General features: G+C 37.9%; 1 protein-coding gene across 3 annotated transcripts; it reads left to right on the forward strand.

The window, feature by feature from the left end:
* The first annotated feature begins 537 nt into the window (after window positions 1-537).
* pyroxd2 (pyridine nucleotide-disulphide oxidoreductase domain 2) lies at window positions 538-22,849 on the forward strand. 3 transcript variants are annotated; one of them, XM_017464185.3, is made up of 17 exons: window positions 538-710; window positions 4,224-4,243; window positions 4,326-4,419; window positions 9,378-9,451; window positions 10,148-10,303; window positions 10,455-10,608; window positions 10,800-10,861; window positions 11,709-11,804; window positions 16,330-16,427; window positions 16,506-16,647; window positions 16,740-16,874; window positions 16,967-17,039; window positions 17,163-17,319; window positions 19,363-19,517; window positions 19,632-19,738; window positions 19,945-20,065; window positions 20,201-22,849. In XM_017464185.3, exons 1-17 carry the CDS (start codon window positions 581-583, stop codon window positions 20,266-20,268), a joined length of 1,842 nt encoding a protein of 613 aa, XP_017319674.1. In that variant the 5' UTR covers window positions 538-580; the 3' UTR covers window positions 20,269-22,849. The 3 variants fall into 3 exon arrangements, with proteins under 3 accessions (XP_017319674.1, XP_017319675.1, XP_047010118.1); XM_047154162.2 differs by lacking the exon at window positions 538-710 and adding an exon at window positions 3,971-3,989; XM_017464186.3 differs by lacking the exon at window positions 11,709-11,804 and having other exon boundaries at window positions 539-710.
* Window positions 22,850-23,572: the final 723 nt, after the last annotated feature.

The following is a 23,572-nucleotide window of genomic DNA, read 5'->3' on the forward strand; positions in this document are numbered from 1 at the left end:
CAGTGACATGCTGAAAGTACTGTGCCTAACTCATTTACTGCTCATTACTCAGTTTTGTATATTTACATTTGTTTATTTATTTAGGTTTGGATTTAACCTATTTGATTGTGTGATCAGTCAAACCGACTAATGACTATAAGAGCGCAGTAATAAATATAATCATTTTGATCATGATGGGTTGTGATTTACAGGAGAGAAAAATCACCTACTTTGATAAACTATCACTTATTTGATAAAATAAGTAAAACTCTTTCAGGAGCCGCTGGACAGCTGCTGTATGTAAATAGCTTACATGTATTTTAAAAGCTTCGGTCTAGACTGCTAGTCTACTACAACAAATGTTTTCCAGTTATATATATATATATATATATATATATATATATATATATATATATATATATATATATATATATATATATATATATATATATATATATATATATATATATATATATATATATATATATATATATATATATAAGAGTTGGTAGTGGGAGTCCTCTCCCTGTATGGGGGTGGAGTATGTAAGTACAGTGTAAGTAGGGAGGGAGTAAGTACAGTGTGAAGCATAACTCTGGTTATGGCGATGGCTGTAGCTATGCAAACTCGTCACTTTCGGACAGCAGCATTTAACACTGCAGGAACGGGCTGGAGGTCCAGCCACAGCATCGCGCTCAAATCCCAATACGACGCGCTTATAATCGGTGGAGGTAAATAGTGCACTTCCAGTGTTATGCATACACTAATCTGCAGGATGTGTGCACAGCTCAGGCGTCTGGCCCGCTGTTACACTCTGTTCTCCGCTCATTTATGCACCAATTATGCAACACTCTGTGGCATAACAATTGCAGTGGATTACAAAAGCAGTAATATTGAGGTGGATTTCCAGATAACTATTCATCTTAGTGAATAACAGTTCTAATAGACATGAGAATTGTGTGGAAGAGCTACACGGAAAAGAATAGACTATGTTAGTGCTGACTACTGTATTAAATTTACTTTATTAAGAATGCTGTGTTAGTGTAATGTTAACGTGGCGGTTTCTCAGCTTGAGAATCTTGGGTTTAATACAGAACTGGAAAGTGAGACATCGGATTCATCCTGGGCTTTTTTTCTTTTTCTTTTCCCATTACCAGACTGCTGATGTCTTTTCCCACGCATAGTTGTCTATCAGTTAGTCTATGGTGATGATCATTTCTAGTCAGTCGCAAACATGAGGTGGGGGAGGGGCGGATAGATAGTTATACAGATAGTTGAAGTACTTTTTTTTTTTTTTTGAAACATTAAAAAATAATCTAGTGTGTTTGCTCTTTGACTTTGAATACAAACTTCTTTACTTTTACTTTAGTATTTTGCTAGTCAGCTCCAGACGCAATGTTACTGCACGCGTGAATTCAAAGTGTCTAGACGCGGCGATGGCGCTCGCGCACTTTGAACTCACAGTAAACTGGCAAATAATCTATAGGCCCTATCGAAATGACTCTGGTCAACACAACAAGGCCCCGTTTATTATTAATATTTTTAGAATACATTACAATCACTCCAGGTTGCCTTAGTTGTCACTAGCCAAGGGGAGGCACAACTAAATATCACTGCATGGGTCTAGCTCAGGCATGGGCAAACTGCACTTAAAGCGTTCGAAAAAAACAAACAAACAAACAAACAAACAAAATAAATAAATAAAAAAGACCACCCAAAACTGTATACGGTCCCATAACGAAGACGAACTGTATGTTGATACGTGAAATTCTGGAGGGACGGCGTGGCGCGGTGACGTAATGCCGCGGGCTGTTAATCTAATTGTGTTCTATAGCATGTAAAACTGGAACATGACAGGAGTATTCTAAAAGAGACTCATGTAAACACCTTAATCACATTATTATCTTACTCAGATTAAGGTCAATAATTAGATTAATGCTGTCCATGTAAACGTAGTCACTGACGAAGATATAGCCAGCGAATTAAACAAAAAGGCGGAGTTCTTTAAGTTATATTCACTAGCACTGGATGAAAGTAAGGACATAAAAGACATTGCTCAGCTCCTAATTTTTATTCGAGGGATTAATGACAGTTTTGAGATAACGGAGGAGTTTTTGACCATGGAGTCCCTGAAAGGAAAAACGCGGGGAGAGGACTTGTATAACCAGTTGTCTGCTGTCATCGAGAGAATGAAGCTACCTTGGAGTAAACGTGACAATGTCACCACGGATGGATCGCCAAATTTAACTGGAAAAAAAGGTTGGGCTGTTTTCCTTCACCGCATCATTCATCAGGAATCTCTGTGTAAGTCTATATTGCAACTTAATCGTGTCGTGAATCCAGTCGTAAAACTTGTTAACGTGCGGATCACCAGGATTTACTTTACCACTCTCGTGTCCACTGGTTAAGTTTGGGCAACGTGTTTCAATGAGTGTGGGAGCTCAAAGAGGAGATTATCGCATTTTTTTTTAGTTAATCCGACGAATTTCCTGAGCTAAGCGACAACAACTGGCTTTGTGAATTTGCGTTTGCTGTGGACATATTTTCACACATGAATGAGCTGAACGTCAATCTACAGGGGAAAGATCAGTTTGTGCATGACATGTACACAAATGTTAGCGCCTTCAAATCCAAGCTGACTTTATTCTCCAGACAAATTTCAAACAAATCTTTCTCTCATTTCCCCGCACTAGCCATGCAGAAAGAGGTGACCTGAAATGCGAAGAAATACAGCAAATCACTGGATGACCTACACAGAGAATTCTGCTGTCGGTTCTCTGATTTTGAAAAAATTGAAAAGTCACTTCATCTGGTGTGCTGTCCCCTGTCACAAGACCCTGAAACAGCACCACAGGAGCTGCAATTGGAACTGATCGATCTTGAGTCTGACTTCGTCTTAAAGGAGAAGTTCAGCTCTCTAAAACTGAATGACTTTTGTGCTTCACTTAACGAAGCCACGTTTCCAAACCTCCAGAGGACGGCACAGAAGATGCTGACGTTGTTTGGCTCAACCTATGTATGTGAGCAGATATTCAGCGTCATGAACATCAACAAAGCCCCTCACAGATCCAAGTTAACTGACCAACACCTCGGATCTATCTTGAGAATTGCCACAACAAAACTAACTCCAGACTTTGATGAATTGGAAAAATGGGAGATCAACAACACTGTTCCCACTGAAACTGAATGCGAGTTTCTCTACTGTGTTATGAAATTAATGCATTTGGAAAACAATTTGTACAATGAGCCTTGCATATTCATGCTTTGCTACCTGTTAAAGACCAAATCCTTTAATGTAAAGGCTTTTAAATGTCATTTATATTAGTTCACACAAACACTCCATCCATCTTTTCCTGGCTTGGCCCCTCTGTCAAATTTTAGAACCCATTGTAGCCCACGAGTAAAAAAGTTTGCCCACCCCTGGTCTAGCTGCTACAGTACCATGCAAAGTACATTATCTTTCCTTATGCTCTGCTCATATCATGTTCAATTAAACTGGAACTCATAGACATTTACACACCTTGTTTTCATACTCAGCATGAGATGATGTTAGTGCTTCAGTTTCAACCACTTTACTGGTGTAAACACACACACACACACACACACAATGACATGTATCCACTTTCCCTGACACTGATTGTGAGCTAGCGTTTGGCAGAATTGAGAGCTGTCAGCCAATAAGACACAAGTATTTCTATGTATTTAGGATACCTGTAAACCCTGTCTGCTTGGTCTCGCCTCTGTTCACTGAATATATAAAATAACACTGCTGTCTTCTTTTACTGACGTTCAGTTACGTACTGACAAACCGCTTCAACTGAAAAATTATTCGGGGCTAAAGAAAAAAATCTTCGGGAATGCCCAGGCCAGGTTATGCCCCTATATTCAAACCGGAAAGGTTGGAGTTATAAGACAGCCACATCACACCACTACACCACAGTGTAGAACACAGTGTAAACAGCGCCCTCTTTCTTTTTGAAGTAGATCTGCACGGAAGCTCTAAACAGCGGGTAACGGATAGATCAGGTTACTTGTTTATTCACGGAAGAGTTTACGTACTACGTTAGTTTCGGAGGGTTTTTGGAAACACTCGTTAATTAAAGAACGTTCCTACGAACGAGATACAAAAGTACTTAGTGTTTTGAGAAACCCACCCCTGAAAGTCCAGCAAATTAATAACCTGTTGATCAGAGGACTCGTGCTCTCTCTAATGCACTAACCATAACTTTCTGTTCTTTATTTAGGGCACAATGGACTAATTGCTGTAAGTAGCGGTTGGTGTAAATGTAAGTTATAAAACATGAGCTTAGCCTGCACTGTGGAGAAACATTAACCTTGTTGTACAGTCTGCATATCTGCAGAAGGGAGGCTTAAAAACAGCAGTTCTAGAGCGCAGAAGTGTACTCGGTGGAGCTGCAGTGACTGAAGAGATCATTCCAGGTGGGTACAAAGTTTCTGGACTTTGTAAAAAGCAAAGAAATAGTGTTCCATCTCCCATCTCTGTCCAGCAATAATACCACTTCTTTAATAATACCCCCCGCCCCCCAACACACACACACACACACACACACACACACACAGCGCGCCACCTAAGATATACGAACAAGGACATTACATTTAATTATGACAGAACACAACTATTTATTTAACAACATATTGCAACTATTTGCACACGCTAAAGCAAATAGCTTTTCTAGTATATGCAGAAAATGTGACATTAAAATTAGTACTTACACCGTTTCACATTATATTATAGCTATTACTGTATTATTCCACTCATTGAGTCATTTTTTAAATTCAGTAACTACTTTACATATGTTTACTCCTCACCTAGACATCAATACAGTAGCTCCTTATAGCATCTAGTAAAATAACGTTAACTATGCTAATGGACGAATGACACCTGTTAAACTCACCTCAACATGTCTTTTACAGTCATTTAACCCACCATGGGCAACTGAGAAATCACTGCTACAAACAGTACAGCACGTTACACTGTCATTATTGTTGTTGTTTTAACCCTATTATGCATGGGTACATTTTAGTGTAATCTGTGGTTTAGTGCGTTTTCTACTTTTTTATTTTATTTTATTTGGACACTGCCATGGCGCCGCAGACAATAAACAGAACCGAACTGACGGATGAACTGGAGAGAGAGAGAGAGGTCAACTGTAAAGCCCGCCTACCGAGAAATCTGATAGGTTAGTTAGCACAAAGCGAGACCAATCAGAACGCGCGCTGTGTCACTCTCACAGGTCCGTCACTTGCGCTCTCGTTTTCTCCAGAGCCCGCCTATCATTAGAAATGACCATTGAACTCTCTCTCGCTCGCTCTAAAAAAAAAAAAAAAAAAAAAAAAAAAAAAACCATTTCCGGGAAATTGTATCTAATAAAGTGTTGTGCATGCATTCTTCAGTTTATGGCTATATACATACTCTACAAGTACATTTTACATGTCTGTATACTAATTGCACAATTAGCAGTGCTTAAATGCTCAAAAAAGCTAAGGTTAAAATCCATTCTGTTTACCCCCTATCAGTTCTGCTGTACCCTCCCAATAGTTTGAATAGTACTGCCAAGCCATTTGGAGAAATATAAAATGTATATAATTTGCCCTTTACCTCAAATGTAGTTGATCAGCTCCAACCTGTTTGTCAACTGATGATTACTTCTTTAGGTTTGCACTGGAGCAACCAGTCAACTGTGCTAACAAATAAGGAAGTTTATTGCTACCAGTTTCACATCATGACCACAATGACCACACACTCACCTCCAAAGACATCGTTTGTCGCAGTAGTACCATCAGTACATGTACAGAGTTTGCCGTAAAACAGCCATCTAAATCAGTTTTAAAAAATAGTATAATCTGAATCCTTTTTAATGTGCAATTCCACCTTCAGACTTCATTATACATACACCTCTTCTTTATACAGTGCATTGTCTCTGTGACTGAAATGCCCTCTTTTTGGTGGAAGGCCTTCTCTAGACAGAACTGTTTTTGGGCCACATTCTTTCCATTTCCAGAAAGTTGTCCCACACTTGTTTTGATAGCTTCTTTGTTTTTATGATGCTGTTTGTTTAGATGTGTTCTCTATCAAACTATGTGGCCTTTCTGGTAAGGTGTATAATTGAGATCATGTGACACTTGAAAATGTACTCCATGCAACTAATTATGCAATATGTGATGGCAGCTGGTTGCACCAGAAATTATTTAAGGGTTTCATACATGTTCTAAGCTGCTGTTAAATGTCACAATGTAATATTAGAGCTCCAGTGCTGTAACTACAGAACTACATCAGACACCAAATATGCAAAATTGGCATATTGCAAAAGTAACTAGGGTCTGTGGATGAGTGGAGGAACTACAGTACCAGTCAAAAGTTTTAGTACACTTGGTCTCAAAAAAGATTCACAATTGAAACATAGGTTATGTATTGTTTAATCTTCTGTAGCTTCTTGGTAATGTTTACAGATAAAGCGCAGAGTCAAAGCAATGATCAAGACATGTTTAATTATCTCTATAACTGGGTTCCCTCAACTTTGCCAGACTTTGCCTTAATAGCACATTAATTATACACATTTTTTAATCATTATTATGAGACGGAGTGAAGAAGAAGAAGAAGAAGAAGAAGCAGAAGGGAGTGTCTCTGAAATATTCACTTAATGCCCATATCAAACATCAGAATCCAGAAAAAAATGTGATCTCAGTGACTTTGACTATGGCTTATTGGTGCCAAGTTTTTCAGAAAATGCTGATCTGTTAGGATTTTCACACACCAACAGTCTCTAGAGTTTATGCAAAATGCTCAAAAATAAATCAAATATGTGGCAATTTTGCATGGTGCAAATGCCTTGTTGATGAGAAAGGTCAAAGGAGAATGGCCAGACAGGTTTCAGGAAGGGTCTGTTCACACCGGGTTGTTTTTCTCAGCGTGTTAAACGGTCAGTTTTCCGCCACATTTTTTTTGTGTTCACACCCAGATGAATTCACTCCCTGACAGTAGATGGCACTTATTGAAAAGCAGAAATACAAGGTAGCGCTGCACAACTTTCTGTTTCTGATACCTGCTTATCACTGAGAAGACAAAGAGAGCCAGTATTTACGTATAAGGTACAGCATTTACGCCAGTATTTATGTCGTGATTGGCCACTGCAAGAAATACATCTCATAGTTAGCATTTTAAACAATATACTCTTTTTGAATAAGTAATGATTTGAATTATCAAAATCAATCAAAGTTACAGCAATAGCATTCACATACTTATAGGAAGACCAAGATTATTTAATATTTTTTTTAATCTAAGTTTGTTTTTGGGGAGGGGAGGGGCTGGGTATAGGGCAACTATTGTTGTGCCCATAAATGTTAATGTATCTGCAAATTGATGAAGTGTTGACTATGAAGTGTCTTTTTATGGTCAATATGATAATACAAAGACACAATAATGGGCAACTTAGCTATTTGAATAAGAGGTCAAGAATAATTATATGCATATATATGCCAGGTGCAAAATAAATACAATGGATTATCAATCAGCAAATTATCATTTGCAGGGAAGAGACAAAGAAGCAAATGATGCTATTTAGTATAGAAATCAACACTGAAAGAATTAAATGGTTCATTTAGAATATATGCTTGCATTTCAATGTCGTCAAAAAAAAAAATAGTCGCAACAAAATAAATACACTTATATATTATTTAGTGTGTAATTTTGAATCTGGTGATTTCAAAGGACATCTTGTTTATGTGTGTAGGTGGAAGGATTTATTAGCAGTGAGCATTTTATTTCGGTTATGTCACTTATACACTCTCACTAAAATGATGGGTGCTAGCATGTTCATCTTCTTTTTCAGCTTCTTTGTCGGTAAGACAGTTTTGTACTTGAGCGCCATCAGACGTACTTTAATGTAAACGTCAGCAGCTCCAGCCACGTGACCAAAAGCGGGAATCTCATTGGTCGGCCGTCAAAAAAAAAAGCATTCCCTTGATGTAAAAAAAAAATTGACGGTTTGACACCATGCGTTTTACACCTGGGTGTTTACACTCTCACTGACAGCCATTGGAATGAAAATCATCCCCGTGTGAACAGAACTTTAACCTGTATCTGCATTGTTTTATGCATTGTATTACTGCCACATGAACAGAGTCCTGTCTGTGAAGAAAACTGGTTTTAAAGAGGAGTACTATTAAACTGGAACAATCATCTTTGAACAGGGCCACTTATCACCTAATTATAATGCTGTCCTCACATGTTTACTCAGCCTCATGCCAGATTCCATTGGTGTCATCATGTTCATGTTAGCATGAGTTTAAATAACATTTATTAGCAGCACTGATGGAACAAATCTTATTAATGTTCTGAACTTACAGCTCCAGAGTCCCTGGTGTGATCCTGATCTTGGGTTAATGCCTGTGTGGAGATTCACATGTGCTCTCTGTGCCATGTGGGTTTCCTCAAGGTTCTTTGTTTTCTTCACACCTCATAAAACATACTGGTAGGTGGATTGGCTACTCTAAAATTGCCCCTAGGTGTATGTGTGTGTGTGTGAGTGTGTGTGTGTGTGTGTGTGTGTGTGTGTGTGTGTGTGTTGCCCTGCGATGTACTAGCCATCTGTGGTGTATCTCTGACTTGTGCCAAGTGTTCCCAGGATAGGCTCCAGATCCACAATGCCCATGACCAGGATAAAGCGATTTCTGAACATTTATGAATCTTTATCTTAATGAATAATTGTATGGCTCTACTTTTCTCAGGAAATCAGTAGATTTTACATTTTCCATGGGTGTACCGTAGCTGCATAGCTATTACACTACACTAGCTATTCCAGAATTAATTAGGAGTAAATTCATGAACTCCAGGCCTTCTATGTCTTCTGCAATCACACATTTAACATTGACACGGACCATAGAAGACTTGGTGCTTATGAATCCACTGGTTTATGGGGCTTTTTAGATTGTTTTGAGATACAAACCTCCACCGCTCTCATCTTTCAAATAATTAGAGAATAATCTAACGTACAACTGCACATAATTCACTACTTGTATGACAAAATTTCAAGATGGATCAAAGATTTTCTGAAGCCAAATATTTTAACCCTAACTTTTATTTGGCATTTAATAGGGTATGATATTAGTATATTGTTATGTTGTATTTGTTCACTGGGTAGGGAATGTACCTTCCAATTTTTTAAAATGTTTTATAGATAACCAGTAGCACAAAAAGAGCAATATGTATTTTAGATTTTGTCTCCTCCTCCTATATATAAGAGAAAGACATAGTCTAGACATGTCATGATCAGCATTTGCAACATCTCCACACAGATAGTAAATTATTTCTAAATTTCAACATGAAGTGTTGCTCTACATTGATATTTTTCAACTTATACTTTCTCAACAATTCCTAGGTTTCCATTTTTCCCGGGCCTCCTATCTCCTCAGTTTACTGCGTCCTCACATATATCAGGATCTGGAGCTCAAGGTGTGGTATTTGATTAATATTTAATTTCAAATGTGTGTTGGCCTTAGAAAACCTCTCACATGATGAAAGTTTGAAATGCTTATATAGTTCTGAAAACTGTAGGTTCCACTGAACTGTAATTTGTCTTTTGTATGTATATTAATTAGAAGTACAATGATAGCATTTCAATGTCTGGGCACCTCCAAAAGTGAAAAAGGGGGGAAAAAATAGCCTTAAAATATTTCACTTCAATTCCACCGAAAGACATCAAAACACTGTCTAAAAGTAACTTCTATTTATTGAATTCATTTGCATGTAATTTAATATCTAATTAATACGACATAGGCCTACATATTATTACCATGACAATGAAATCTATGTCTATCGTTATATTAGCCATTGTTTATAATTTAATAATAAAATAATATATTTTGCATAATAAGGGCAAACAACACTTACAGATTATAGAAATTCTTACATATGTACATTAAAACCTAAAATTACATTAGTTACATTTGGGAAATGTGCAGAAAATAGAGAACATAGAGGGAGATTTGGATTTTTTTTTAAATTATGTGATGATGAAAGCATTATTGTTAGAGAAATTCTGATATTGATTTGGATGGACATAAAATGCATCTCCAGTCAGTTATTTAGAAGGAAAACACATGAGAAAACTGTTGACTGATGCTTTTCTTCCACCTTCTAACTGTGCAGAAACATGGGCTGAAGGTATACATGAGAGATCCCCATGCATTTACCCCCATGCTGGAGGAAGGGGTCAGGGGGCGGCCACCTCGCTCTCTTTTACTAGGCAGTAATCTGGCAAAGAATCAGAAAGAGATTGGAAAATTCTCAGAGAAAGATGCAAAGGTTGATACTAGATGATTATTAATAATTTATCATTCATGCTTTTTATTTGGTCTTGTGTTGTAATTTATACAACTACTATGATTTGCATGTTGGTTATTGACTTGAAAAGTTATGCAGAATGTCTAGACATCATAAATGTCTTTTGCCAAAGGCTTACCCTGACTATGTTGCACATTTGGAGAAGCTGGCATGTGCAATTCACCCACTCCTTGATGCACCACCTGTAGACATCCCAGGAATTACTGAGGGGTCATTGAGGAAAAGAATAGCAGCAATGAGGAGTTTGAAACCTTTAGTAAAATCTGGTACACCCTCTGAATTTTTAATAAATAATCTGAAAGTAAATTCTAATAGGCATTTATAAGCCATAAATACAATGTACAGGTAACATTTTAAAGTATCACATTACAACTTAGGATTCCAAATGTGGAGTAAATCTAGTTTTCAATCATTTGATATGGATCTGATATGGATGAAAGTTTTTACCTGTTTTTAGGGCTGAAATTGGGAAAAAACATACCAGACTTCTATGAACTAATAACAGCCCCAGCAATGAAGGTCAGTTGATTATTGAATACATTAATTTGAAATGATCAATATTATTTGCTGAATTATTTACAAATTCCAATGTAAAAGGTATAGATATAGTGATCATGATATTTTAATTGCACAAACGTATGTAGATTCATTCAACTAATTATATAACTTCTGATGGCAACTGGTTTGCACCAGAAATAATTTTGACATTTCACACCACTCAGGGTGAATACTTATGCAATCACTACTTAATTTGTAAACAGGTTTGCAAACTATATTTATGTTTAACCCGATTCAATATTATATGTACAAGTTAAGTCCATTTCCACTGTAAAAAAAAAAAAAAAAAAAACAGTTAAATTTACTGTAAAATATTGGTAGTGTGGTCAGTTGGGGAAAAATGTGATCTTAGTGATTTTGATCGTGGCATGGTTGTTCGTGCCAGACAGGCTGGTTTGAGTATTTCTATAACTGATGCTCTCCTGGGCTTTTCATGTGCAACAGTCTCTAGAGTTTACTCAGAATCGTGCAATAAAAAAAAACATCCAGTGAGTGGCAGTTCTGTGGATGGAAACACCTTGTTGATGAGGTCAACAGAGAATGGCCAGACTGGTTTGAGCTGACAGAAAGGCTACAGTAACTCAGATAACCACTCTGTACAAATTTGGTGAGCAGAAAAGCATCTCAGAAAGGACAACATGTCAAACTTTAAGGCGAATGGGATACAACAGCAGAAGAACATGTCTGGTTCCACTTCTGTCAGCTAAGAAAGAAAACTGAGGCTGCAGTGGGCACAGGCTCACCAAAAATGGACAGTTGAAGACTGGAAAAATGTAGTCTGTTCTGACAAGTCTCAATTTCTGCTAAGGCACATAGATGGTGGTCAGCATTTGGCACCAAAAGCAGGAATACATGGACCCAACCTTCCTTGTGTCAACTCCAGGCTGGTGGAGGTGGTGTAATGGTGAGGGGAATGTTTTCTTGGTACACTTTGGGCCCGGTAATACCAATCAATCATCGCTTGAGTGCCACTACCTATTTGAGTTTTGTTGCTCAAATGTGCATCCCTTCATGGCCACAATTTACCCAGTGTTAGTGTAGTGTTCATAATGAATATTCATTGAGTAACCTGCAAAAGTATTTTGTATAAATAAACAGCAGTTAAAAACCAACAAATTACTACAGTGGCATTAAATGTTTTAAAACACAATTTACTTAGACCTATTGTAATCAGTTTTCCAAATTTGACTCATACACCTCAATGAAAAAGAAACTCATACAACAGAAATAACAATACATGTTTTAATTTCTTTAAAAATCATGGCATATGTGGAAAAAATACACAAGTATCCTATTCATATTATAGCATACAGTGCCCTCCACTAATATTGGCACCTGTCATAATTGTTCATTGGGAAGTATTGTGTGAGTTTTATGACCGTGCCAAGCCTTTGTTCTTTGTTTCTGTGCTATAGTTTTGATCCTGTTTTCATCCTCGTTTTTTTATTCTGTTTTGCCTCATTTATGCCCATTTGCCGACCGCCTGACCATTTGCCTTTTTGATCACGCCTATGTTTCACTATTTGGATTTGTCTGCCTTTCTCTAATAAAGCTCTTATCTGCATTTGCATCCATCTCAGCCTCCATCACATGACATCACCCTTGGTAAATATAAGCAAAGAAGGCTGTGAAAAATTGACTTTATTGTTTAAAATGATTTTTATTGTTTAACAATTTGATCTGTTGTTAAAAAAAAAAACCTGCTCTCATGGATAGCAAACAATTGCAAACAAAACAGTTTTATATATAAAAAAAATACCTTTGTTAAATATAGGTGTGCAAAAGTTATTGGCACCCTTTTAGTCAATACATTGTGTTACCTCCCTTTGCCAAGATAACAGCTCTGGGTCTTTCACAGCCTTCTTTGGCTATCTTTACCAATTGTGCCAATATTAGTGGAGGGCGCTGTATATAATACAATTGAACTCTTCTTGTGTGTATACCAAGAGTGTTTCATATAAGACATAAGAATGACCAGATCACAAATGGTAAAACAGGCCATTAGTTAACAGCACAAATCCTATACAAAACACACCCAATATGCAAACAAGCTCAAGAAATTTTACTGAATGTTTATGCCTCAAGCCTGGTAAGGAGCTGAGAGTAGGAGAAAGTCTATGCTGATTCGATGGTAGAGTTGAGAGTGGTCCAATTACCTAAACTTCAGGCCAGTCTCAACAGTCTGAAGGAAGGAGCAGGCATACAGACACACTCCATCTATCCAACTTCACATAGTGCCATGTAGCCAAAAGGTACACTGTAAATTTGTGGCATATGATACAAAGTGGAAGTGGCTGGTGAAGCCAAAGTGTATAGTTCATAAATGTATATTTTCATCAAGCAAGACAAAACTCAGCATAAAGAGTGAAAGAAAGCTCTGGATATAGATATAAAGGGATAGCCTCAAGTGATTACTTAGTTATCTGTCAAAGCAGGTAGCTACTTTTCTGTCACCAGGAATTGGTCATTCCTGGATCACAACAATTGAGAGCAATGAGAAACAAAACAAAATATAATTGTTAAAATGAAAAGCAACAGCTGAATGATGTGTGAAAAATGATGTGTATATGTGTGTAAAAGGTGTACTTGCCAAAAAGATGCACAGATACAATTTACTGTTCATGTGGTAATAAGAGTTCTTCCTCATAATTATTAGTATTTACATTTACATTTACTCATTTATCAGATGCTTTTATCCAAAGTGACTTACAAATGAGAAAATACAAGCAAAGCGATATATCAAGCAGAGAACAATACAAGTAGTGCTACCATACAAGATCCATTAATTGAGTTCCAGAAGAAGCAAAGTGCTCAGAGTAAATTTTTTATTTTTTATTTATTTTTTTTTTTATGGGTTGGTTAGGTGTTCATGGAAGAGGTGGGTCTTTAGCTATTTTTTGAAAATGGTGAGAGATTCTGTGGTCCAGATTGAGGTTGGAAGTTCATTCCACCATTGAGGAACAGTTAGTTTGAATGTTCTTGGCAGGGACCTTGAGCCACGTTGAGTAGGTACTACTAAGCGTCGGTCGTTGATTGATCGCAGATTGCGTGAGGGAGCGTAAGCCTTCAGGAGAGAGTTGAGGTAGGAGGGTGCTGTTCCAGACAAGGTCTTGTAGGTGAGCATCAAGGCCTTGAATTTGATGCGGGCAGCTACAGGAAGCCAGTGGAGGGAGATGAAGAGGGGTGTGACATGGGTTCTTTTGGGCTAGTTGAAGACGAGGCATGCTGCTGCATTCTGAATCATTTGAAGGGGTTTGATGGAGCTGGCTGGGAGGCCCGAGAGTAGTGAGTTGCAGTAGTCCAGTTTTGAGATAACAAGAGCCTGGACTAGTAGCTGTGTAGCCTGTTCGGTGAGGTAGGGTCTGATATTCTTGATGTTGTACAGGATGAACCTACAGGACCATGCAGTTGTTGAGATGTGGTCTGTAATGGTCAGGTTGTCATCGAGAATCACCGCAAAGTTCCTGGCCATCCTGGTTGGTTTGAGTGTGCTTGAGGTGAGCTGTACAGTGAGGTTGTGGTTGATTGAGGGACAGGCTGGGATGACGAGAAGCTCAGATTTTGCCAGGTTGAGCTTAAGGTGGTGTTCCCTCATCCAGACCGAGATGTCCGACAGGCAAGCAGAGATAGGTGCAGAGACAGATGGATCGTCAGGTTGGAAGGACAAATAGAGCTGGGTGTCATCAGCATAGCAATGATATGAGAGGCCATGAGACTCAATCACCTGCCCCAGAGATGTAGTGTAGATAGAAAAGAGCAGTGGACCCAGAACTGACCCCTGTGGAACGCCAGTTGTGAGTTGCTGAGTTTCAGAAGTACCTCCCCTCCATGATACCTTGAAGGATCTGTCTGAGAGATAGGATTCCACCCAGCGCAGAACTGTTCCAGTGATGCCCAGTCTGGAGAAAGTTTTTAGTATCTAGTGGTAAAAATACAAAGATTATTCTTTAGAACTACAATAAACCAACCATTTTGCATATTGGAAATACTTTGCAGTTAACATTGTGACGAGGAGGAGGGAGAAGCCAGGTTGTGACGATGGCACTGATTTGGATAATCAGTGAGAGCGCGAGAGATAACGGAGCGACTGGAGGCGCCGGAGAGCAGGAGAGAGATGTACGTGCACTTTGTGTTCTGTTTGAGTGTTTTATTTTATGTTTGAGTTTGGTTTATTATTAAACTTTATGTTTGTGTTCAGCCGGTTCCTGCCTCCTCCTTGCCCGGCTTTAAAAAGTTTGTTACACTGGTGCTGCAACCTGGGAGAGAGGAGCGCTGATGGAGAGCTCTCACCGCTGTGGGAGGATCGAGACACCTAAGAGGCAGTGGTGCTGGAGCAAACTTTAAAGTCAGGCAAGGAGGAGGCGGGAACCAGCTGAAAATAAACTTTGAACTTAAACAGAACTCAAACATAACAGAACCACAAACGGAACACAAAATGCACTCCCTTGGCTGGTGTTTCCAGCCACTCCTTCATCTCTCTGTCTCTCCCTCTCCTACTGACTAGCATCCTCACAACCTGGCTTCTCCCTCCGCTTCATCACAATCATTTATTTAAAATTGTAAAAGTTCTTCAAGATCTAAAAACAAAACAATTATCAGCTTATGTAGCTGTTATGATTTATTATCATCCAAAACAAAAATACTCAAAAAGGCCTGCAGGAGTCACATGTGATAGTCCCTTGAAACACAAGATCAGCTGATTAAACACATGGAATCAGATGTGGCTCCTACTGGGTTATAATAAACCTGAGCCCCTACTGGTCCTCACACACACACTTTCTCTCTCTCACACACACACATGCACACGCACACATGCACAGCCCTGACAGACCTTTGCACTAACACTGAAAAAAAGGGTCATTTGACAGCTTTCTGTTGTAATGTAGTATTAGTTAATTAACAAGTCTCTGTTTTTGGACAAATTTATAGTGGTATGGTTGGTTTTTATTGTATGGTATTTATTCATGAAACGTCCACTGATATGTAACAGTCTGTATATGTAACAGTCTGGGCATGGAAAATTGAAGGTAAAAGTTTGGTTCACCTTTACTTTTGAAGGTACAGTGAAAATAAAACAGTAAAAATTTTTACAGAAAAAATAACGGGATTGGTTTGTACAATTATTTATGGTGTTGTGATGTTTTGAATACCTTTTTTCCCCAATTTACATTTTTTTTGTACTGTGGCTATTTAACAGTATTTCACCATAAATTACATGGACTTTTTTTTATAGTGTACAAAATGTGGAAATGTTTAAGAGGGTGAATACCTGTGCAAGGTACTGCATTATTTGTTATGTATTATTATCTATAGGTATGTAAATGGGATCATTTACCTGTTTTTCAGGGTTTGGTACCAATTACTTTGTGCAATCTAGTTAAACAAACTATACTATTATCTAATTCATAATTTTTTCTGATCATCCCCAGGTTTTAAATCACTGGTTTGAGTCTGAGCCACTTCAAGCAACATTAGCCACTGACTCCGTGATAGGAGCTAATACAAGCCCTAACAACCCGGGTAGTGGGTAGGAGTATGCTGCTTTAGGGCCTTTTACTTTGTATCAAGATTTGTTTGGTTTCTTCTAATGCACTATGTAATGCAGGTATGTCCTTTTGCACCACATAATGGGTGAGCTGGAAAAGGAGATGGGGGCCTGGGGTTATGTCCAAGGGGGCATGGGTGGTGTCTCCAAGTCCATTGCTAACTCTGCAAGCTCCCTTGGAGTAGATATCTTTACTGAGCAGGTGAGGATTTGAAGTGAGTCTCTTCTGCCTCTTTTTTAGTGCTTTGTAGGCTGTTTTGTGGCTGAATATTGGAGCTACCTTTGTATTTTTAGGAGGTTAGTCAAGTTCTGGTTGGACCAGATCATACTGCCAAAGGTGTTGTGCTGAAAGATGGTACTGAAGTTCACAGTAAAGTAGTTTTGTCCAATGCTACTCCATATGCAACCTTCAAACATCTTACTCCACAGGTAATAGCTTGATTTTAAAAAAAAAAATACTGCTAGTCTTACTAAAAGTAAATTTTACCGAACATGACTAACAAATCCTTGTATGCTTATAGGATGCACTTCCTCAGAAGTTTATTAGTGCTATTGATCAGATTGATTATACCTCTCCTGTCACCAAAATTAATGGTATGTTCATCATATGGCTCTCAAAGGACAAGCATTCAATTGCATTATCTGCCAATATAAGAAGATTTCAAAGCAAACTAATAAGTTACAACACTTTTGTCTGTTGTATTTGTAAATTTACAGTGGCTGTGGACAAACTGCCAAATTTCTTGGCAGCCCCTAATACAACTGATGGAAAACCAGGGCCACATCACCAGTGTTCCATTCACCTGAACTGTGAGAGTGTGGAAATATTAGAAGCAGCATATAAGGAAGGCCAACAAGGGCGCCCATCCTCAAGGTTGGCTAATCAGTCCAAGATAGCATTAGATTTTAAATTTTTTTTTTTTTAAAGATTTAAATATAGAGTTAAGAGTTCAATTGTCCAGAGAGTTCATCTGTCCAGCAAATGACTACAAATCTCAATTGGTAAATGAAATCTCTCTTGTCCATTTCCTCATTTGCATAGTGCATACACACCTTAGCTAGGTATTTGCATGTTATAGCTGCCGTGCATAGCACATCATCAACCACTGTAACCACAACTTTAATGAAAGCCTGAAATGACAGTTTTCTGTGCACTTGCTTGCCATCAGATGTTATAGAAATTACAATTTGTATTCTTTAAAACATTCCTATAATTTTGAGTCACTTTGAGCCAGAATCACTTCCTGTGTTTTATAAATGGCTATAAAGAACAAAGCCTCAGCTTCTTCGTGAAACCAATATCATTGCACTCCAAACATAAGACACGATTCTCATCTAAATTGTTAACTTTCGTCAAGCCTTGGTTTTGAGAAAAAGGGCAATGCAAGGCAAAAGGCAAAACAAAAAGGACTGATAAGAGATATGCACACACATGCAAACTCATACATGCAAATCTGATGGCAGTGAAAACTTGAACTTCAGTGTTACTGACTGTGCAACATTCAGAGATGATGCTTTTCAGTCAATTGTACTGTAATTTTCAGTATTCAGAGTTGTTCACACAAGGGGTTTTTGCCTCAACATGATGTGATTAAGAACAGTGTAACACACAGCTTCTGCAGCTAAAGAACCTTGAAAGTACCTTCTCTTGAAAGTACAAAGATGTATATATGATAGCTGTTAAGACAAATGTATAATTTTAACCCTTGAGTTCTATTCTGCTGCTGGAATGGAAATGAACTTATCAGACATTTTCAATCAGTATAAACGAAGGAATAATTTTTTTGCTGCAAGTCTGTAGGAAGATTACTCAGGAGACGGTTTCTGTGTGTAGAGTATTATGACTCTGGCCCTGTTTACACTAGTGCTTTTCTTTTTTTAAACTGCTTTTTAAAATGAAAACCACTGGCGTTTCCGCTGTGTTTCAGAAACGATCTCCATCCACACTACACGACCGAATACGCATGTCACATTACCATTCATGCACACTGGGCATGTGCGTACAAGTGTAAACAGGAAGTTGGTTGCTAGTCCAAACCGGGGTTCCATGTAGGGCTTACGTCGCTTGAAATGAGATTTGTTGCCGATTGCTCTAATCATAGCTCGCCTCTTGTGCATGTTGTACTTTTTTTGATAGTAAAACACTGTATACAACTCCCACAATAAAATTATAAGGCTAGATAAAAATAAATAAATAAATACATACATATGAAAAACTGCAAATTCTTAAAGCCCTGTGTCTACTTTCATGTGAGCCATTAACCACTAATGTGGAGTGTGACACTGCAAATAAATTCAACACTGAACATCATCCCCCAAACAGGTAGAAATTCCAATTTTTCCACCTCTGGTAAAAAGAGTCAAGTATTTTAATTACTTAGATACTTAGCTCCAAAAATGAACTTGTCTTAAAAATATCACTAAAAAGTAGAATATTTATATTAATCATAATATTGTGACTTGCTTCTCAACTTATATACCATGAAATGCTGTCATATGAAAAATAAGTCAGTGTGCTACAGTTGATGATAAATACACAAAGTAGATTTAACTGAAGGTAAACGAATAGTGATGTTGTCAGTGGTGGTCACAAATAGAAATTTATGTTTTTATCGTAATACAAATCAAATCATGCTTGTTAAAATGTTATGCTCAAATGTATTCTGTCACTGAGCAGACTTGAGTTTTACTTCACAGGTAGACCACAGATAAAAATGTATTGAATACCAACACCATTGGTGAAATTGACGTATGCTTCTTTAATTGATGTTACACAAGTTTGATACAAATAGCTTTAGTTGTGCTTAGCATTTTCCCATTAAGAGAAATTAAATCTGCAAGATCATTTTATGTTTTATATATAGAATATATATCTGATGTAAAGTGATAATGATATGGAACATTCCTGTTGTCTCAGACCTATGATGGAGATGACTATACCATCTGTGCTGGATCCCACACTCGCCCCACCTGGCTGTCATGTGGTGTCTTTTTTCACACAGTTTACACCTTACTGTCTGGAAGGTGGGCGAGCGTGGACAGATGAGGACAGAGAGAAATATGCAAATACAGGTTAGAACTTTGACATTTTGTACATCACTACATACTACAAAAGATTCTGTATGTTTATTTTTATTGTATGTACAATTTTGACTTGGGTTGATGATTTTTTTTTTGTCGTTACAGTGTTTGATTGGGTTGAACGTTATGCACCTGGATTTAAGCAGTCAATAGTTGTCAAAGATATTTTGGCTCCTCCTGATCTAGAGAGGGAATTTGGTCTCACTGGAGGGGTATTTCCATTTTACTACTACTAAAATCAGTTGATCAGTGTTGTCCTGTCAGTGATGTTAAAAAGATGAATATCATCATGCTTTGCACGAGATACCCTTTGACAACAGTGGAATGATTTGCTTCATTCAGAGGTCTTACCTTATTTAAATATTGTGCCGTGTTTAAGGAAATATGTTTGCATTTTGTTCTCATTATTTTACCACAGAACATTTTCCATGGTGCAATGTCATTGGATCAGCTTTATTTAGCAAGACCTTTGCCCTCGATTGCACACTACCGTACACCAGTCAAAGGCCTCTACTTGTGTGGCAGCGGCAGCCATCCTGGTCTGTAATTCTGAATATCTACAATGCTTCAATTTCGAATTGAACCTGTATTGGTTTTAAAGGATTCAATCACGTAGTATTCACCTTAATATCAACACTCATTACTCCTCATTGTGTACTGTTTGATTTGTGCAGGTGGGGGTGTGATGGGTGCTGCTGGATGCAATGCTGCTCTGACTGTCTTGGCTGACTTTAAACATTGATGACATGATGACGTGTCAGCTGGGTTTGACACATGTGGAGTTCCACACAACAAAGAAGTTATAGCTGTCTGAGATCCAAAACTAATAAGCTACAACCCCAATTCCAAAAAAGTTGGGACAGTATGGTAAATGCTAGATTTGTAAATGTACTTTGACTTGTATTTAAACGTACAAAGACAAGGTATTTGATGTTTTACCTAATCAACTGCATAGATTTTTGAAGATAAACATTTATTTTGAAATTGATGCATGCAACACGTTCCAAAAAAAGTTGGGACAGGGGCAATTTAGGATTAATAGTGATGTGACAAGTTGAAATAAGAAGGTGATGGGAAACAGGTGAGGCAATCATCTAATCATAGTATATAAGGAGAAAAAAGGCCTCCAAAAAAGGTCTAGTCCTTCAAGAGCAAGGATGGGTCGAGGCTCGACAATCTACCAACAGATACGTCAGCGAATAATCCAACACTTTGAGAACATTTCCCAAAGACAAATCAGTAGGATTTGGGGCATTTCACCTTCTACAGTGCACAATATAATTAAAAGATTCAAGGAATCTGTGTAAAGGGCAATAGGTGCATAAAGGGCAAGGTCGAAAACCACTTCTGAATGTGCGTTATCTCCAATCCCTCAGACATCACTGTCTTAAAAACCGTCATGAGTCTGTAATGGATATTCTGACTTGGACTCGGAAATATTTTGGTAAACCTTTGTCAGTCAACCACTGCATCCACAGATACAAGTTAAGCCTTTATTATGCAAGGCAGAAGCCATACATCAACACTGTCCAGAAGCACCGCCGACTTCTCTGGGCTTGGTCTCATGTGAGATGGACAGTAGCACCGTGGAATCGTGTTTTGTGGTCAGACGAGTCAACATTTCAAATAGTCTTTGGACAAAACAGCCGTCGTGTTCTCTGGGCCAAAGAGGGAAAGGACCATCCAAGCTGTTATCAGCGTCAGGTCCAAAAGCCAGCGTCTGTCATTGTATTGGGTGTGTGCCAATGCCCATGACATGGGTAACTTGAACATCTGTGAGGGCAACATTAATGCAGAAAGATATGTACACATTTTGGAGCAAGATATGCTGCCATCCAGAGCAGGACAATGCCAAACTACATTCTGCCCGGATTACAAGATCATGATTGCGTAAGCAGAGAGTGCGGGTGCTAGCATGGCCGGCCTGCAGTCCTGACCTGTCTCCGACTGAGAATGTGTGGCACATTATGAAGCCCAAAATAAAGCAACAAAGGCAGTTGCACAGCTAAAGAAATGCATAACGGATGAATGGGGGAAAATCCAGCTTGCTAAACTTAACCAACTGCTTTCTTCAGCACCCAAACACTTAAGTGTTATTAAAAGAAAAGGTGACATTACACAGTGGTAAACAGTCGACTGTCCCAACTTTTTTGGAGTGTGTTGCAGTCATCAAATTTGATATGAGTGTATATTTTAAAAAATAAATTAAATCCACAAAGTAAAACATCAAATAATTAGTCAATAATGTGTTTTCAGTGTAGTACAGAGTGAATTGAATTTTCAAATGACTGTTTGTTTTTATACATTTTCCATACTGTCCCAACTTTTGCAGAATTGGGGTTGTAAATTAAAATATTTCTTGAGTTAAATTAAAATAATAATTTTAAAAAACACAATTCTGAACCAATACAGGAAGTATTGACTTATCTCTCAATAATAATGATGGCAGAATTTTGTCAAAGCACTTGGTCTCTTGCTGCTTACGTTCATTGTGCAAGCTCAACTTACCCAGACTCTTATATCACACATACAGTCCTAAAAGTTCTGCTTGGACTCATGATCTGATGATCCATTCAGCCATTTTTCATAACACATACTACACAGGGTTGAGGGGGAGCCTGGAGCGTATCTCGGGGCACAAGGCGGGGGCACCCTAGATGGGGTGCCAACCCATTGCAAGGCACAATAGCACAGACATTCACACACCTTACACACTATGGACAATTTTGGAAATGCCGGAGGATAGCCAACACTACTGTGGATGATTAAAAAATATGCCAATGTTAAATAATTCAATGTTCAAAAATAAGCAACATCATCTCCCAAGAATTTCTCTTGTGATAAAAATGCAGTGTTTCTTGTTTTATCTCATACCCTGCCCTTGACATACTATGTGATCTTTCTGAAATGGGCTCTACGTTCCACAGTATTTCAACACAAATGATGTAAATATAGAAGGAATCTTTTATGGCAAAAAATTTGATGAATTAGAAATTGACAACTTGATTGGCCAGGCAGTAAAAATCCTAATGGTTGAAGCATGCTTCAGATGAATTTGAAAGATATTTTGATTAGGTAGATATCCAGGAGGTTTATAATAATAAAGATTCTCACAGATAGGGGACAAATCAAATTTCCTGTAAAATTAAGACATTTATTGTCATCATTGTAAGTGACTATCAGTGGTGTAGTACAATGAAGTTTAATAAGAGGGTGTATGCTGTGTTTGCCTTCAACTTGATCTACTAGTCTATAAATGACATTGGAATTTATACACCTCTCTAGCTTTATGTCAATTATAATAATAAAGAGAGCCCCTAGGAGACTGTGTGTGCATAGAATTTCTTACACTTTACATGGAAGAACTATACTCTCATAATAGACATTTAATTATCTTGTAAAACATTCAGTCTTTTGTAAGCTGATGTGTCTTGCACAAGCGTCTTTCTGGTTGTTGTTCTCAAACGGTGCGAGTCAAATATTTATCAGTCAGTGAAGAAGCACTTTTGTGGTCCAAAAGGTCAAAGAAAATACCTTCTACTTTTAATGGAGATATATACATTGCTTTAAGAAAAAAACACACCCTGAACAACATATTTATCTTTATAATCATCATGTGATCTTCAACAGCCTCCGAGATTTATTTTGTAATGAAATCTGACTTTAGTTTAAATGTCTTTCATAAATATGCTGGTCTGTTGTCAATTTGGTTAACAGTTTACTACATTACCAACAAGGCTGTTCAATTTATAGTGGCACCATTTGCAGTCCTTACATTACATAAACCTAAACAGACAGATGCAGCAGCACTTTAGTCCAACTCTCTCACTTCCTCATCTGTTCACTCTGTTCAAACTGGAAAATGTTCATGCTAATACCACCATTGTTGCCATGTCATAGCGTATAACTTGCTGGGCTGAGTCTTTGCCATGACTCAGCACAACTATGTCATATAGTTGCATTGTGAGACTCTCAGACCAATGTTTGCTGTCTCCACCATTTCTGTGTTGGATTTCTCTTTAAATTAAATATTGCTCTAACATATT

The sequence above is a fragment of the Ictalurus punctatus genome, chromosome 3, assembly GCF_001660625.3.
Source record: "Ictalurus punctatus breed USDA103 chromosome 3, Coco_2.0, whole genome shotgun sequence".
Lineage (NCBI taxonomy): Eukaryota > Metazoa > Chordata > Actinopteri > Siluriformes > Ictaluridae > Ictalurus > Ictalurus punctatus.